The following is an 18355-nucleotide window of genomic DNA, read 5'->3' as shown; positions in this document are numbered from 1 at the left end:
AGCCTAGGAGCACCTACATGTGCAAATGTAATTCAGTCAACACTGAGAAGAATCTGTTTTGTTGCATTTGACTGTGAAGCACAGCAGAATAACAATTATTTAATGCCTTCCATGGCATTAGATAGCTAGATTCTACAGGAAATCTCAAGGCTCTTCTTTGCAGCTCAGCAGGAGGAGTATATCCCCCAAAAAATTGCTCCCAGGCCCTCTCAATTATGTGCCAAGAGAAACGCTGAATTCTGCACTTGGAATAAATTATTCAAATTTCTCTAGTTTTTGACATTTAAGCGGGTGTTGCTAATTTAAGGTAGGCTTGAAAGTCTATTCTGAAAACTTGCTCTTTTTTAAAAAGAAAGAAAGAAAGAAAGCAAACTGAGATTCTTAGGAAGTCAATTCGTGCATCCAATACCACATTCTGTGATTATTATTATTTTTTTCCCTTGGCTCTTGTAAAATTGCTGCATACACATGGATCCTTCCTTTTTCTCATGCATTATGTGTAGCTGTAAAATGGGTCACTGAACTCTCTCTGAAAACACCGCTCAAGTAGTTTAGAGAGCAGTAGGGCAAGGTCTGAGCTAGCGAGCCTCAGGTGAATGATCTTTGGTTAGCCTCTCAGAAGGGAAGGGAAGGAAGAATGCTTTGCTCCTCTCTCCACAATCTCTACTCAAAAACATTTTATGGAATCTTAAATAACATGTCGACAAGCAAGTGTGGTGTAGTGGTTAAGAGCGGTAGTCTCGTAATCTGGGGAACCGGGTTCGCGTCTCCGCTCCTCCACATGCAGCTGCTGGGTGACCTTGGGCCAGTCACACTTCTCTGAAGTCTCTCAGCCCCACTCACCTCACAGAGTGTTTGTTGTGGGGAGGAAGGGAAAGGAGAATGTTAGCCGCTTTGAGACTCCTTCGGGTAGTGATAAAGAGGGATATCAAATCCAAACTCTTCTTCTCTTCTTCTTCTTCAAGTAGCCTTTTCTTGTTTTCTAGCAGCCACAATGCCACTTTTTCATCTCTTAAGACCACCATGTTGACTGCGCAGAAAACAGGGGTGAAGAACCCTTGTCACGCTGAAGGCCACATTTCCTTCTGGGCAATGTTTTGAGGGCCACCTGCTAGCAGTGAGCAGGGCCAGAGTAAAAATGGGGAGATCAAGGAATGTAAATTTCTCATTGTGTAGTAGGCTTGTTTCCACACACAAACACCAGACAAGCAAGAGGTATTATCTGAGGTCAAGGGCACATTCCAGCCAGAGGAAAAACTCCCCTGGCATAAAGAAGGCCCAGTGAGGGGTGTGGCTTGGAGAAAGTTCAGAGGGCCACATGGGGAGATATGGAGGGCCGCATTCACCCTTCAGGCCTGAAGTTCCCAACCCCTGACCAAGAACAATTGCTAAGTTTGGGGCATTTTGTTGCTTTCTGTCCAGTTGTGCATATGCTTGCCCTGCACTGAGTGCAACCTTCACCCAACAGAGCATTCTCTGTTTCTGAAGCCACAAGTGCACACCGTTGTCATGCGCTTCCATGCGATGAGAAGAAAATTGCCCCACGTCTCAGCGTGATCATCATTTATCATCGATAAAGGCACCAGCAGGCACTATGCAAACAGTGAAACTAGCAGGTCCTTGCCTTCCAACTCATGATTTTGTTTGACATTTTTTAGATGCTAAAGAATGTGAAACAAAGGGACAGAGGACTTAAGGGGAGGAGAAAAACTGTGCATTAGCTAAGTGAAACAAACAATGAGTAAAACACAGACTATAATTAGCCGACGAGTATGGAAAGGAAGAGAGACAGCAAATGAGTTTTTAGTAGTTTCTTAAAATGGCAAAGAGGAGGTCAGTCAGTAAGTTCCTAATCTTCAGCTATGTACTGCTAATTTGTAAGATGGTCCAAAAGATGTTAATTATGTCATTGTTCTCTGAAATTGTCATACCATGGTGTTTCCTATGCGTTGGAACTTCTTTTCTCCTCATGGACCCAACATATGGCATGGATCTTTCTCATGGTGCTGGGGTGACATGTAAAGAGCACCTATGTTTATGACCGATTCCACAGCCAGCCAGTGTGGTATAATAGCTAAGAACAAGTATGCTGAGGACTACATCCTTGGGAGACAGCTGGAGTTTTTGCAGATGTTGGATGCCCCTTGTCCAAACAAGACATCTGTGGATGTTGCAGGTGCCACAGGAATATGATCATAACCTGCTCGGCCAATAAAATATAGAATGTGGAGCTCCACCATTAGATGATGAGGCCCCATACTTCCTCTAGTGATTTGAAATGTGAAGGTTAAGTGAGTCAAGGTCAATTTGCAAACACCTCAATGCCTTCCACCAGGAAGATTTTGGGCACCACATGGCAGGACAGAGTTCTGAACAAAGATGTCCTCTCCTAAGCCCACATTCCCAGACGTCCTGTCTCAGCGACGTCTACACTGGCTTGTTCATGTCCACAGAATGGAAGATGGCGGGAGCTGGCTTCAGGCACCAGGCTCATTGGCAGACCAGCTCTGTGCTACAAAGATGTCTGCAAATGTGACGACGTGTGGCAATCCCTTTCAGATGACTGCAGTGCCTGGAGACAGGTTGTGCTTCCATAACAGTGGCCCAAGGAGGAATGATCTCTGGGAGGAGCGCAGAGATGAGAAACGTCATGGTGCATCTGCAGCAGCACAACCGGACACCTTCGTCTGCCCCAGCTGCAACAAAACATGTCTCTCCGATATCGGTCTCTACAGGCACAGCAGCCGCTGTAACCTTCCAACGGTTTGACTTCACTCCCAAAGGCACACTCCTCCTTCGTCTCCCGAGACAGACTGATGCCAGCCAAAAGCTCCATACCTGCTAAATATCTCCATGTTTTAAGGGTTACAGAGGGACCCTCAGCAAAGGAGGAATATTTTCATGGTTATTGCAATGCATACTCCCGACAAACATATGCCTCTCTGTTGGGCCACGTTGACTTACTCACGAGCCCAAGGAAATCAGTGACGGACGCAGAAGTGGGATTCGAGTTGTTCAGTATGCAGCTGCCTTGCAGATGAGAGTTCTGAAGTTGTTTTGAATGATGAATTTTCCACACCTGAAAGCTATGAAAGGTGAAATAGCAAGTGCACCACAGAAAGCACTTCAAAGCCAAGATCAAGAGAAATTTAGGATTTCAGTCTTTGGTTTGATAGATGCTACATGAATAACTAAGGAATGTGTGTGTTTGCATAAGGCAGCGAGAGGAAGGGAGCTGCCTGCTCCACATAGTAACACTCCCCACCCCTTCCACAAGAAAAAGAAAGAACCAGGTGACAATTAGGTTAGACTGAAGAGAACAAAGTTGAGCAATTTATTCATTGAAGAAAAAGAAGTCGGGAGGGATGAGGAAGAGATAAAGAGCAGCGAAGCTTAAAGTTTGCGTAAGCATATTGGAAAGTGGTGTTCCTGATAGTTATCGCCCGAGAACAGATTGCTTGCTTGTGGGAGAGAATATTGATTTTGCATTTCTAAGCAAGTTTCTCCTATTGACTTCAACTCTATGTTTTAAAATGTTGCAGCTTTCAGATTCGCAGCCCTTTAAGGCTATACAAAGAAAAACCTTCACTTGACATGTTTATCCTGCAATTCCGTCGTTCCCGGGAAGCCATTCCGGGGGGAGGCGGGGCGGCCTTAGGAAGCATCAGATTACCCTCTCCCAGGGCAGAGAGAAAGAACTCTGAGGTTCAAAGAGGGAATTCAATGCTGAATGCCCTGTCCCTTCTGTAATGGAAGGGGGAAGCTAGAAGAGACTGCTTATGCCCTTCCTTGCACAACCGTCTTGTAAGAAACACCATAACCAGGATATTGTAGAGTTGGAAAAAGTTCGGGAAAAGGTTCCAAAAAATGATTTAAGGGTGCGTAGAGCAACTCCTAGGACATCCAGTCAAGTCGAATGTTGGAAGATTCGGGATGGATAAAAGAAAGAGCTTCCTCCATAGTTAAACTTTGGAACTTGCTCCCATGGGAGGAAATGACGGCCACCAACTTGGATTGCTTTGAAAGGGGATTAGACAAATTTGTGGAGGATATCAAGAAAGCATACCCTGCACTTCCTAACCAAATCTCTCTCAATTACAGCCTTTCTCACTCTGGAGCTCAGCGCAGCCTGCCCTTTTCCCTGTGAATCATCAAGCCTGATGAAAAATACAGTAGCATCAATGACATAGGGTAACCCTGTTTCTGGTGGGAGGGAGTGCGGATTTCATCGGGCTCAATGCTTCTGGAAAGACCAGAGGCATGTCAGAGGCAGGGGAGGAATTTGGGAGCGGAGGAGCCCTAAGCTAGATAGGCAACTGGCCTCCCAGGAGCTCAGTGGGTCCTAGTGTCACAGATGTTCACAAGATGCACCTCAGTCCTTTAAGAAGAGTCCTCTGCTTGCCAGGTCCAAACAGCATGAAGGTTCAGAGCTCTACATGGGCTCCACCACTTCAGACTGCAGATGGGGATGCCAGTGTTGAATGTTCCCCTTCATTTTAAAACAACCACCACCTTCAAATGAAAATAAAAACTAGGTTGGACTGGAATGTCTCTCTGGCATGGTACCTAATGCTTCTTCTTAATATGCACAAATCAGCTTTTTTAGTATAGGTGGGAACAGTCAAAAATGGCATCTTGAAGTTATGTAGTCCACTCTATCTTCATTTTTACGCTGCATGTATAGGAATTGTAGGGCTAAAGTAGACGACAAGGGGAAAGTTCTGCTAATGGCTCTTCTGCTCTTCATACAGGGGAAAGGAGGTCTGTAGATGCAGTATTCCTTTCAAAGACACTTGAAGCACATTCTGTTCCTCAAAGAAACTATGGGCATTGTAGTTTGTTAAGGGTTGCTGGGAATTTTAGCTCTGTGAGGGGTAAACTACAGCACCCAGAATTCTTTGAGGGAAGGAAATTGCTTAGAGTGTGCTTTCAAAGTATAGTCTATAGTGCATAAAGGTAAAGGGACCCCTGACCATTAGGTCCAGTTGTGACCAACTCTGGGGTTGTGGCGCTCATCTCGCTTTATTGGCCGAGGGAGCCGGTGTACAGCTTCCGGGTCATGTGGCCAGCATGACTAAGCCGCTTCTGGCAAACCAGAGCAGCGCACGGAAACGCCGTTTACTTTCCCACCGGAGTGGTACCTATTTATCTACTTGCACTTTGACGTGCTTTCGAACTGCTAGGTTGGCAGGAGCAGGGACTGAGCAACGGGAGCTCACCCCGTCGTGGGGATTCGAACCGCCAACCTTCTGATCAGCAAGTCCTATGCTCTGTGGTTTAGACCACAGCGCCACCCACGTCCCTCTATAGTGCATACACAGCCTTAAAAAGAGCCCTTTGCCTATATTTCAGCTTAAATATATTTCAATTCAAAAAGGATCTCTAATTAAGAGAGAGAGAGAGGCTCTAACAATAACTCATATCTCTCACTGCTACCTCTTCTGTGCCTTTCCACAAGCTTATTGTGGATAACTTGGGACTTGAAATCAACAAAAGTTTTCCTTCCTTCCTTCCTTCCTTCCTTCCTTCCTTCCTTCCTTCCTTCCTTCCTTCCTTCTCTTCCTTCTCTTCCTTCTCTTCCTTCCTTCCTTCCCTTATCTGCTTGTACAGATCTTATATTAATCAGCCACACGTATTTAACAGTTGAATCCTAAGATTCACAGCTGAAGGGCTTTTTCCATGCAGTAATATTGGATGGTTGGTCATGTAAGAGTGACAGATCAAATTTCAGATGTAAAGACCTCCGTGGGGGTTTCTGGTGGTCTGATTGGCGGAATTTTATAAAGTCGGATGGATATGAAAGCGGGAGTGGATCGAAGGAGATAAAAATGAGCATAGAATTCCTACCTTTGGTTTAGGAGGCAGTTAGAGATGTATTCTGATTGTACCTGCAAATACCCTTAACTTGCACAAATAAATTGTGCACGCACAAAAATGTTGCTCATTGCTTGCATTAGCCTTGTGAATGTATTGCTCCAAACAAGGCAGTGGGTGGGGGGCGGGAGTCAAACTCATTACTAAAATTTTTTCACCGGCTTTCTCTTTGTATCACTACAGACAACCCAAAGGAAAGCAGCCGCATCCCAGTGTTTATTAAAGTCCTGGATGTGAATGACAACGCCCCGGAGTTTGCCATGTTTTACGAAACCTTCGTCTGCGAAAACGCAAAGGCCGAGCAGGTGTGCGGTTTGCGCTTCGTAACGAATAAATATGAGATTTATAAATGTGGTCTGTGTTATGGTGGCAACAGCATTGTGCCTGTGAGCTGGCACTATGCATTGCAAAGGAACTGACAGTGATGCTAAGTGAAATGAGACCATGACTATCTTGCATCGGCTTGCGACTGGCATTCCCTTAGGAGCTGATGTGATGCGGCATTGCATATCACAGAGTTCAGCGTGGCTCCTTCTTGAACTTCAGTTTGCCGGCCCCATATTTCCCCTTAATTTGCTCTGTTTGATGCTTCTCTTGATGAATCCCTTGCAGGTTTGATACGAAAGGCACATGTTTGAAATTAGTTCTGTTGCCATCTAGGTATTTGCAAGATCTGGGTGGGGAATGAGACAAAAGATTGGGGTCTTCTTCTTTTTTTAATGGACTGAAAAGAACTACTCAACATACTCTGATGTTTGGGGATGCAAAGCCCTTTGTAGTTACCCTAGTTCACCATGCCCTACAGCCCGGGAGACAATTCACCAGTTATGTGTATGGCAGACTGCCTGGGCATTCTGTGCCCCAGAAGAAAGGCAGTCTGTATATGCATAAATATGATTATTAAAAAGCAGATCAGAAGGGGTAAAGATACAGGATGGATTCCCCCCTAAAGTATCACCATCTCCACCCCAAAGATTCCTATCTCTTTTCACTCCAATCCCCAACCTTATCAAGTTGAATAGCTAAAACAGAATAAAACATCAAACATCAAAACCTTTCCTAACCAGGGCTGCCTTCAGGTGTCTTCTAAAAGTCAGATAGTTGTTTATTTCCTTGACATCTGATGGGAGGGTGTTCTACAGGGTAGGCACCACTACCAAGAAGCTCTCCCTGCTTCCTTGTAACCTCAGTTCTCGCAGTGAGGGAACTGCCAGAAGGCCATTGGAGCTGGACCTCAGTGTCTGGGCTGAACGATGGGGGTGGAGACACTCCTTCAGGCTTACTGGGCCTTTGAAGCTGTTTAGGGCTTTAAAGGTCAGCACCAACACTTTGAATTGTGTTTGGAAACATACTGGGAGCCAATGTAGTTCTTTCAGGACTGGTGTTATGTCGTCTCGGCAGCCGCTCCCAGTCACCAGTCTAGCTGCCGCATTCTGGATTAGTTGTAGTTTCCGGGTCACCTTCAAAGGTAGCCCCATGTAGAGCGCTTTACAGTAGTCCAAGCGGGAGATAACTAGAGCATGCACCACTCTGGCGAGACAGTCTGAGGGCAGGTAGGATCTTAGCCTGCATAGCAGATGGAGCTGGTAGAAAATCCCTGTATGAGACACGTATTCCAAAGCAACTCTTAGAGAACAGCATTTCTTTGCTGGAAATCTCAACCGCTGCTATCCGCTTGGCACGCTGCTTCGAACTCATTGCTCTAAGGTTATTTGTGGAATAATACAGTGTGAAAAAGGTCTTAGTCTCAAAGACCCTGGCTGTCACAGCGATGGTAATACAATAACGCCATTGTCCATTTTTTAGCTCATACAGACCTTAAGTGCCGTTGACAAAGACGACTCTTTCGGTGGACACAAATTTTCCTTCTCGCTGGCTCCCGAAGTAGCCAGCAGCTCCAATTTCACCCTTCAGGACAACAGAGGTAATGCTTGTCTATCTGCTTCATTCTCTATGGGGTTGGGGAACTTTCAGAATGAACATGCTGCTTACAGCGCTCGTGCTTATCTCCAGATAACACAGCCGCAATCTACACAAGGAGAACCCGGTATAACAGACACGAGATGAATATCTACCTCCTGCCCGTGGTAATATCGGACAACGACTACCCAATTCAGAGCAGCACGGAAACCGTGACCATCCGAGTGTGCGCCTGCGACCAGAGAGGGAAAATGCTCTCCTGTAATGCCGAAGCGCTGATCCATCCAACCGGCCTCAGCACAGGCGCTCTGATCGCGATTCTCCTCTGCATCATTATACTGCTAGGTAAAGGAGTCGCTTGAATTGTGGGAGGTGGGGAGAAAAGCTCACCGTGCCCATGGATGGAGCACACATGAGTGCTATACGTTAACAAAGCCATGGAGATTTAAGACTGTAGTCATGGGCAGCAGCCAGGATTTAGGTTAGGAGGGCAGGACACCCCACCTGTCATCATCCTCTGCCTGGCTCTGTCTAGCAGATTCGGAAGGAGGTGCCTCAAAATTGCTTTCTTTTCAGCCCAGTCTAAATCTTCAGTCATTTGAAAACTAGGAAGTTAAATAACAAAATCAGAGACCGCCTTTTGTCTGGTTAATGAGTCTCTTTTGCGAAACTACAAAGAACACGCCTTTTTTCATCTTTTTTTTTTAAAATCAAAACTAAAACAAGCTTCCTCAGATTTGCTGATAACCTTTTCAGCACTTCCTTCTCAAATTCCTCCTATTTTCCGATGAAGTTTCCCCCCCCCTGTGAACGTTCAGTAAGCATTGCCCATTTCTACTTTTAGTTAATTATTTTTATTTATTTACTTGATGGAAGGAGCAGCCTCCCCCTTCTCCTGGCTACACCCATGACCATAGTTATCCAGTGTCATTGGAGAAGTTATCTCATTTGAATTACACAGGGTTTTTGTACTTCCTTCCAGGATCCTCCCTGGACTCCTATGAGAATTTAATCCATGGTGACCCCAAATATACAGATAACACAACCACCTCCGCTGTACACTTCTGCCTCAGTCATACATAGGCCAACCACAATCAGAAACCACTGCAAGCATCTTAGCCGTCATGCCACGGTCTAAGCCACCATACACACATGTCCACTAAACTTTAATTTTTACATGAGCGCATTCACCCGCTGACCATAACCACAACATGCAGCAGGTACACACTGACCCAAATGTACACAGTCCCAAAGTTCACCAGTGAAGGAAGTTATAATCGTATCAACTCCTTGACTCCAGTAAATCAATATCTCAGTTTACCCAAGTTACCCTACCAACTCTTGGCACCTACCATAAACATCCTATTTTGTGTTTTAGTTGGGTTTTTTAACTGATTTTCCAATATTGTTCCAATAACAGCTGCATTATAACCATGACCAATTTTATCCAATTAATACAATTATTAAAACCAATTATTTATATACCAAATTATATAATTTAGTTAAAGTGGCCTCCTCACTTGCTAGATTCGATGGCTCCCTCTTTACTTTTCATTTTCCAAAATCTTAATGATTTCAGTTACATTCCCTTCAAGTTAATAACCCCTTATATGGATTGCAATCTTACGGTTTCAATTCGCGTTAATATATTAAGTGATTTATAAAGTTTCAAGCGAGGTACTCGGTCTCTAATCATTATTCTTTCCTGTGTGTAATTTCCTGTGTGTAATTCCCTCTCCCCCCCCCCCATGATGTTGTCCCAAACATATATAGTATTGTGTCCTTCGTTCTTCCAACTGTTGATATTTCCCATCATGACTTGAGGGAAGCGGTTGTCTCACAGTTTTCCAAAAGCCTCTGCATCGCTTTGCCCCATGATTCGGGAGCTTGTTGGAGACCCCATCATTCCAACAAATAAACTGTCCTCACCATTTTTTTCCCCCAACCTAGGAAGAGCGGTCTGATTCTAAACTGCCAGGGATTAATAGGAAAACCTATTGCAGCTGGCAGATTCTTTCCCCGTTTTCCGCTGAAAATTTATAATCGGTTACCTGTCCCGTTAGATTACAGTGGTACCTCGGGCTAAGTATTTAATTCGTTCCGGAAGTTCGTTCTTAACCTGAAACTGTTCTTAACCTGAAGCACCACTTTAGCTAATGGGGCCTCCTGCTGCTGCTGTGCCACTGGAGCACGATTTCTGTTCTCATCCTGAAGCAAAGTTCTTAACCCGAGGTACTATTTCTGGGTTAGCGGAGTCTGTAACCTGAAGCATATGTAACCTGAAGCATATGTAACCTGAAGCGTATGTAACCTGAGGTACCACTGTATGTTCCAAATTGTCTCAGTCTCCTTCACATTCCTTTGATAATAACGGAGAGCGGGGGTGGTTTTGTTCTATATTATACAGTAGTCCTTTCAAAGGGTGAAACTTCCACCACCACCCCCTTTATCAGCATCCTATTTCTAATCCACGGGTGGGCAAACTAAGGCCTGGAGGCTGGATCCGGCCCAATCGCCTTTTAAATCCGGCCCGCAGACGGTCCGGGAATCAGCGTGTTTTTACATGAGTAGAATGTGTCCTTTTATTTAAAATGCATCTCTGAACTATTTGTGGGGCATAGGAATTCGTTCATTTTTTTCTTCAGAATATAGTCCGGCCCCCCACAAGGTCTGAGGGACAGTGGACCGGCCCCCTGCTGAAAAAGTTTGCTGACCCCTGTACAGCAGACTCATCGTTGCCCAGGGAAATGAGACTCCACAGTTCTTCCAAAGACTTTGCTGGGCGCGGTGGGAGCTTCTCATTCCATGCACAAGCCCATCCCGCAAAGAGCACCTCTTTGGGCTCCATCAGAGGGCATTAGGGAAGACAGGTCAGGTTTCGGGAATCACCTTGTTGAGCTGTGCAGGAAGTACCGTATTTTTCGCCCTATAGGACGCACTGGCCCATAGGACGCACCTCCTTTTTTTTGGGGGGGGGAATGAATAAAAAAAATTATTTCTCCCCCCCCAACCCCAGCCCCCAGAACAGGCTGCTATCCGCAAGCCTTGTGAGCCCATCGGCAACTCCTGCCGGGCTCACAAGGCTTGTGGACACCTGCGCGAAGCACGGGCGCCCTCCAGAGGGCGCCCCGTGCTCCAGGCAGCAGGCTGCTATCCGCAGCCTAGGGAGCCCTGCGGGAACTCCCGCGGGGCTCCCTAGGCTGTGGATATCTTTCCGAAGCGTGGGGCGCTCTGCTTCAGCACGCCCCGCGCTCCGGGAAGCAGGCTGCTATCCACAGCGTGGGGAGCCCTGCGGGAACTCCCGCGGGCTCCCCAGGCTTGCTGATAGCTTCCTGAAGCCTGGAGAGCGAGAGGGGTCGGTGCGCACCGACCCCTCTTGCTCTCCACGCTTCAGCGAAAGCCTGCATTCACCCCATAGGACGCACACAGATTTCCCCTTCATTTTTGGAGGGGGGAAAGTGTGTCCTATGGGGCGAAAAATACGGTAACTTGTCAGTAGTGTTTGGATTGGAAACAACAATTGTTTGGGTCCCAGGCCTAGCATTCAATTAAACAGCTGCTTTAGCATTGTATCTTTCTCAATCCGCTTTCATGCTTTGTTTAGGCAATCTCAACTCTATGTGAAACAAAGGCACGGAAAGAATGGAACTACAATTTCCATTTTTAGCAGCGACAAAAGGCAGATTTATTTTTATTTTTTATTTTTGCTGTTCACCCCACCCCCACCCCCTCGGCTGCATGGCGGATTTCACTTTCAGCCCGAGAAAGCGTAGCCTATTTATTGCAAAATCCCAGATAATGCTAAGAACTGCTGAGGGTAGTGGGGAGAAAGAAACAGCTCAGCTTTACATTTATTTTAACGTTTTGTTGAGCATTAGGAGGGCTTATTTTACAAGTTCACTTCAGACGAGAAACTGAGCATCAAGAACAGGGTTATATTTGGAGCTGAGTCAGTGGTTTGCACAAATCCAATTTGAATATTCATTTCTTTTTAGTGAAATCTCATTCATAATGACATTAGCGAGGCAGAATAAAAAAACAAAAAACAAATCAGCTCTGGGATTTTGAGCTGTTGTGTACTGGATAACACAGAGCACAATGTTTAGCAAAGGCATTTTGGGGGATGGCTTAGAATTTATAGTTGATGAATGATAGCAGCTGTGGTCTCAGGGCACCTCTGCCCTCCGTCCCCATCTTATGCAATCCTCAACACATTTGGTAGCTCCTTCCTTCCTTCCTTCCTTCCTTCCTTCCTTCCTTCACTTCCTTTCCTTTTTGTTTGTTTCCTCATTATTTTTCCTGGCTCTTAAAAAATGTCCCCCTTTCTTTCTGTGTGATTTTGAAACATTTAGAAAGGACAGTACAGTGGTACCTCGGTTTAAGAACAGCCCTGTTTACGAACAATTCGGTTTACAGACTCTGCAAAACCGGAAGTAGTGTCCCGGTTTGAGAACTTTAGCTCGGTCTAAGAACAGAATCTGAATGGTGGAAGGGCACCGGCGGCGGGAGGCCTCATTAGGGAAAGCATGCCTTGGTTTAAGAATGGTTTCAGTTTAAGAACAGACTTCCAGAACGGATTAAGTTCGTAAACCGAGGTACCACTGTATTTTTATTTAATAAAAATAATTTGATGCCCTTTTTAAATAACTTTATTTACTGGTCATATTTATTTATCTATCTATATCCTTGTACACTGTATAAAGAGGTGAATTAAAATTAGGAACTGCAACACATGTTCCTTATTGTTTTCTCAAGGAAAGGGGGGGAAACCCAATTTTTACTTTTTTCGCCTATAATACGGCTAATGTGGCATTTCACCTGGAAAGGTGCACTCTCTGGCTCTCTGTGTGTGAATAATAATAATAATATACCACCATATACCCAGAGGTCTCAGGGCGTTCCCTTAAATAAATTCCAAAGCATTTCTGACATTCGGCATTAGTCATTTTAAGAGACAACTTTTTTCTTTCCTTTCCTTTCCATGTGCCTTGAAATTGCACTTGTGATTTCATAAGGATCATTTCCACGCTGCGCAAAGTAAAACAAAAACAAAAACCCCAAAGCAACATCTACCGCTGACAAAAAATAATTGCTCTTCATCTTCCTTCGAGCTTGAAATCTGGTTTCCTCCTAATGTTTACCTTCCCTGCAACCCCCAGTGCTCACAGTAGGATTGGCTGCAGTGTGAGAGACTATGGATTTGGAGTGGGCAGTTTAACAGAGTTTCTTATAAAAGACAACGTTCGAGCAACACATATATTGCCCATTCTATTTTTGTTCTTAATTGGGCAGCAAATGAACTCCTCCTCCTCAGCATTCACCGACACTGCTTCTTGTTTTTCTTTCCAGTTACAGTGGTGCTGTTTGCAGCCTTGAGACGGCAACGGAAGAAAGAGCCTTTGATCATTTCCAAAGAGGACATCCGAGACAACATTGTCAGTTACAATGACGAAGGTGGCGGAGAGGAAGACACCCAAGCGTTTGATATTGGCACGCTGCGGAACCCTGAAGCCATAGAAGACAATAAACTGCGACGAGACATTGTGCCAGAAGCGCTTTTCGTGCCGCGCCGGACTCCAGTGGCGCGGGATAACACCGACGTCAGAGATTTCATTAGCCAAAGGTTAAAGGAGAATGATTCGGATCCAACAGCGCCCCCTTATGACTCATTAGCAACCTACGCATATGAAGGCAATGGCTCTGTGGCAGAGTCCCTCAGCTCCTTGGAGTCAGTGACCACGGATGGAGACCAGGACTACGATTACCTCAGTGACTGGGGTCCGCGGTTTAAAAAGTTGGCCGACATGTACGGTGGAGCAGACAGCGACAAAGACTCTTAATATGTTGCCTTTTTTTTCCATTTTCAAGAAACAGCATTGAAATGTGTGGCATTGCTACGTCTTTCTATTTATCCACAGTTATTTGAAAGGGTCCTCTACCAGTTCGAATAGTTTCCGTGACTGCAGTCTTTGTGGATCCAATGTCATCCCCTCCGACCCCCCAAATATAATTTGAGCATCCAAGAGGCAAATAATGTGGTGGGCGGAGGGGGGTGGGGAAGAAAACTCCCTTATTTTCTGTGCACCCTATATACCAAAACAGTCAAAGAGGCACAATGGCAGGGAGATGGAGGGACAATGGAAACGGAATAACGGTTTTAACTTGTTCTACTTTATCTTCTAAATTGGATTATCTTACTGTTATATTTCACCAAATAATCTCACTGTATTTTAATTACGCAGCTCAGACATGTTTTCCGCAGATTATGTCTTGAAACACCCCATTGTAAGGAAGCATTGTGGCTTAGCTTAAACATTATAGCAAAAGGAGGGGGGGTGTAGCTCTTTTAAAAGCCAAAATCTGCCGGCAAGGAATATTTAAAAGGATCTAGTGGCCATTCAAGCACCAGTGTCAGTTTTGAACTGGTCACTTGGTTCAAAGTAGTGGTGGACAATCAAGAAATGGGGAAGAAGGGGGGGCTGGGACTTACTAGGTTCGTTGTGTGTGACCATAACAGTGCACCAGAAATGACACAATATTTGAAATATTGTGTTCCTGGAAACCGACCAACCAAATAGCGTGTGTTCAGTAATACATATCAGGGATAGCCAAAAGTGGTGGCTTCTAGATTTTAGACTCCAACTCACATCAACTCCAGACAACATAACCAAGGGTAATGAGAGTTGTAGTCCATCAAAATCTGGAGGACACCACGTTGATTACTTCTGACATGTATCAAGGAAGGAAGAGGCATAAGGTTGAAAATACACATGGATTCAGATGTGTTAATCTGCATCCAACCCATAATACATAAAGAGAGCTCCCTGTGTACATTCGGTGAGTTCCATTTTATATTGTTCTGTTCCTAAGCATACCAGCAGATTGAAAGCTAACTGTCTTACCCCTCTCCCTGCTTCCTTGCTTGCTTGGCCACTGCTATTCCCTCCTCATATTGAAGCAAAGGATTCTGCTCCTGAGTGCCTGGGAAGGATGTGGCAGCCAGGGATGTTGTATTACATCCAGCTAAGTCATACTCAAGAGTAGACCCATGGAAATCAACAGGCTTAAGTTGGAACTTAAGGTAATGGGGTTATACCCTGTACTAGCCTTACTCAGAGTTAAGCCCTTAGGTTCATTGATTTCAATGGATCTACTCCATTGCATACAACCCACAGATTTCAGTGGGCCTACTCTGAATATGACTTACTAGAATACAATCCTTTGTTTCCCAACAAGAGGTGGTGGTGGAGGAGAAAGAGGTAGCAGCAATGATGACAGAGGTAAGCCAGCAAGCAGAAAGGTCACTTATGGTACAATCTCCCTCTTGCCAAAATCAGCGAGAGCCTGGTCATTCGTTTCAGCATGGACCAGTGTTGGCGCATGGAAGGGGAGGATTGAATGCATGACTCAGCTACCGCTGTTAAGCCAGACAGCAGCCTTGGTGGGCATGCACATTGATTGTGAGGAGCATCAAAGGTGGGTTTTCATGGAGGTGGTGTCCAGGACAGTGCCAAACATTTTGAAGGATGGAGATCTCTCTGTTTACTTTTGTCAGCTGAGGTGGGACCCAAGATAACCACATCAGCTTTAAAAGCCAATCAGAAAAGCAAGAGAGAGCAAGGACCGGGAGCTGACACTATAGTTGGTCGAAGCTCATTAAGCAGAAATATATTTCTGAGATAAATAGGAGAGCTTTGGCTGATGTCAAATACTCGAAGATCCTTTGTAGAACTCTGGAAGAATGGCTTGGTCATTCACTTGGTGTGGACAACATGACCAACATAGCTAACAGCACTCGAGCTGACCTCAAGAGCTCTTTGCTTTAGCTAATGGCAGCATTTTAAAAATAATTTTAATAATTTGTCCTTTTTTTGCATTATAGTAGACGCGCTCTTAATTAATTAACGACAATAATTACGTAGTTTCACATGATTTTATGACTTGCGCTTTTTGTTTAGATAGTTAACGTTAGAGTGCTTAGAGTACAGCCGATGTATATAGGCAGGAGGAGATTCAAAATTCTTTGGGTAAAGGGTGCCACTAATTTTTCATCTGTGTAGATCCTGGCTAAAGTATCTGTCGTAGCCACAGTAGTACCTGCCAGATTGGGAGGCAGGTGGAGTGTGGAAAGAGAGAGATGGGGAATAGCACAGCTCTCACCCGTATGTGGTTTGTAAAAGGCATCCAGAAAAGGCCTTATCTATCACTAGAACTGCCGGTGGGAACTTTTCAAGGGACCTCAGACAGATGTAAGAACAGGTCCATCTTGTTATGCTGCACCGAAGGTACTAAAGTCAGCTTAACAGTATAGCCCTCTGCATGTCTACTCAGAAGTAACTGAGTTCAAGTCAGTCTAACCCCAGTCCCGGATAAGTGTGTATAGGATTGCACTCTACATGCACCTAAGAATTTAAGCCATGGACCCAAGATAGGTATGGTTAGATTTCTCCAATTACAGCTACATTTGGAGGATGGTAATCCTAAAATATTGTGCTTACAATGCTACCAATCCCCTGCAACCCAATATTTATTTGCCAAAGGACAGAGGTACGGTTCTGAGGTTACATTTGTTTACAGTGGTACCTCATAAACAGAACAGCCCTGTATTCGGTTTATGAACTCCGCAAAACTGAAAGTAGTGTCCCGTTTTGTGAACTTTACCTCAGTTTAAGAACGGAATCTGAATGGTGGAAGGGCACCGGTGGTGGGAGGCCTCATTAGGGAAAGTGCACCTCGGTTTAAGAACAGTTTTGGTTTAAGAACAGACTTCCAAAACGGATTAAGTTCGTAAACTGAGGTACCACTGTACTAGCATCTTAAAAGAATATGGTGCAAGAACTGCCATAGATGCAATTCTTTACTATGACAAAGATCCCAGAGGAAACATTTTCTCTTGGTTCCCAAACAGATTCGCTAGACTTATGTTGTCACAGTCATAGCTAACCATTTGAATTTGTTTTAGACTTGTTTCTTTTTATTACCCACCAATGCACCTAATTTTCCATTTGTGTCTTTGGCTGGAGATGGACAATAGTGAATTTCTCCTATGGAGATTTGAGAGTGTTTAGAAAGAGGGTTCATGTACATTTCACATTCATGCCACTTGGCAATTTTTATTTGGGGGGGGGGGGAATTGTTTCAAAAACCCCACTAAGCCGGTTTCAGCAAAGACAACAAAACCACAAAAGAAATGCTTATACACTAGAAGTAAAACCTCTCTTAAACCACATCCAGGTCTCTTGAAAGCTATTGTCAATCTTCTGACTTTAAGATGCAAGTACAAGAATCATAGATTAGCAGGTTCAGTCCACAATCAGGCCTGAAGCTGCCTCCTTACATTGTACAGCATACAAGATGCAGAAGGAATCCGCTAGATGCCATTACAGATTTATTTTACTTTGTAATATCTTAAAAGTTTGTGTGCATAACATACACAGCTGCGAATAAGTTGACCAAACGAGACATTTCGCAATGCTTTATGAAAGCTCTCAATGCAGTAGTTTTAAAATGCAAAGTGCTTCGTTATGGATTGAAATGAAACAGCAAATATTAGGAGTAAAATTAAGCGAGGTTGCTTTGAAGACCAGTCCAAAGGTTTGCCCTATTCTATGCAGAAGAGCAGATCAGTGCTGAAAATGATAGAAGGGCTTTGCGTTTTGCAATTCAGAAAGACCCATCCAAATTCCCAATGCCTTCTCAAATAAAAGCTCCATTTATCTCAACTTGGGAGAATTCGGCAATTCATTTTCTCTCCTTCATTGGAGGTTTTTAAGCAGAGGTTGGGTGGCCATGGATGCTTTGGTTGAGATTCTCGCCTTGTAGGGGGCTGGATTAGATGACTCTCAAGATGTAAAATCTAGACATCAGGACTAGCAGTACGATGAGAAACTAGCAAGCAGAGGTCAGGGTCAGGCAAAACTCAAGGCTTGTGAAAGGAGCTGACAGAAATTACAAGCAATTAAATGGGTGAAACAGAAGGCACAAACCAAGTGTTTTCTGGGAGACTGAACTCCGACCGCTATCTGCTAACCATCTTGCTGGGACCTCTTCCTGCTTCCTTTTACAGGAAATGATGAAAGGCCAATGGCGCCAGACCTGGCAAACATTACCCTATGTAAGGAGCTGCCATATGTGATGTTCCCCAAAAGCAAGTCGGGCAGGAGACAGGAATGATTGCTGATAGTTTCTGGAGTGAGAACACCAACAGGAACATTTGAAAGCTCCTTTGGAATTGAGAGCGGCTAGATGTGGTAGTTGGCCACAGCACCATCTTGAGTATTGAACAGGGCATAGGAACTGGTTTTGCCTTAAAAACGGCACCGTGTCAAATGCGCCACCGAGGCTTAAGAGGTTGAGTGGATTGCATGAACAAGTGTTGATTGTACTTTTTCTCCTGATGTAGCAAATTCTCTTTGATGGCTTAAGTTGATTTAGCCAGGATTAGCAACACTAATACTGTGGCACTTTGATGGCTTAAGTAGCGTGCGACCCTCATCCTGGGAATCAGTGACACTAAGTAGCAGGCGATTCGCGCCAGAACTTTGCATTTTATTGACAAAGT

General features: G+C 44.6%; 1 protein-coding gene across 1 annotated transcript in view; it reads left to right on the top strand.

Moving 5' to 3' along the window:
• CDH6 (cadherin 6) overlaps window positions 1–17516 on the top strand; it is a 170701-nt gene extending 153185 nt beyond the window's left edge. The window contains exons 9-12 of the mRNA XM_028737918.2: window positions 6058–6179; window positions 7681–7798; window positions 7888–8139; window positions 13144–17516. Coding sequence (XP_028593751.1) covers window positions 6058–6179; window positions 7681–7798; window positions 7888–8139; window positions 13144–13634 — 983 coding nt within the window. The 3' untranslated portion in view covers window positions 13635–17516. The remainder of the gene's footprint in view (window positions 1–6057; window positions 6180–7680; window positions 7799–7887; window positions 8140–13143) is intronic.
• Window positions 17517–18355: the final 839 nt, after the last annotated feature.

This window comes from Podarcis muralis, chromosome 8 (genome assembly GCF_964188315.1).
Source record: "Podarcis muralis chromosome 8, rPodMur119.hap1.1, whole genome shotgun sequence".
Taxonomy (NCBI): Eukaryota; Metazoa; Chordata; class Lepidosauria; order Squamata; family Lacertidae; genus Podarcis; species Podarcis muralis.
Note: the sequence above shows the minus strand (reverse complement) of the source record. Positions and strands in the feature narration are given on the sequence as shown.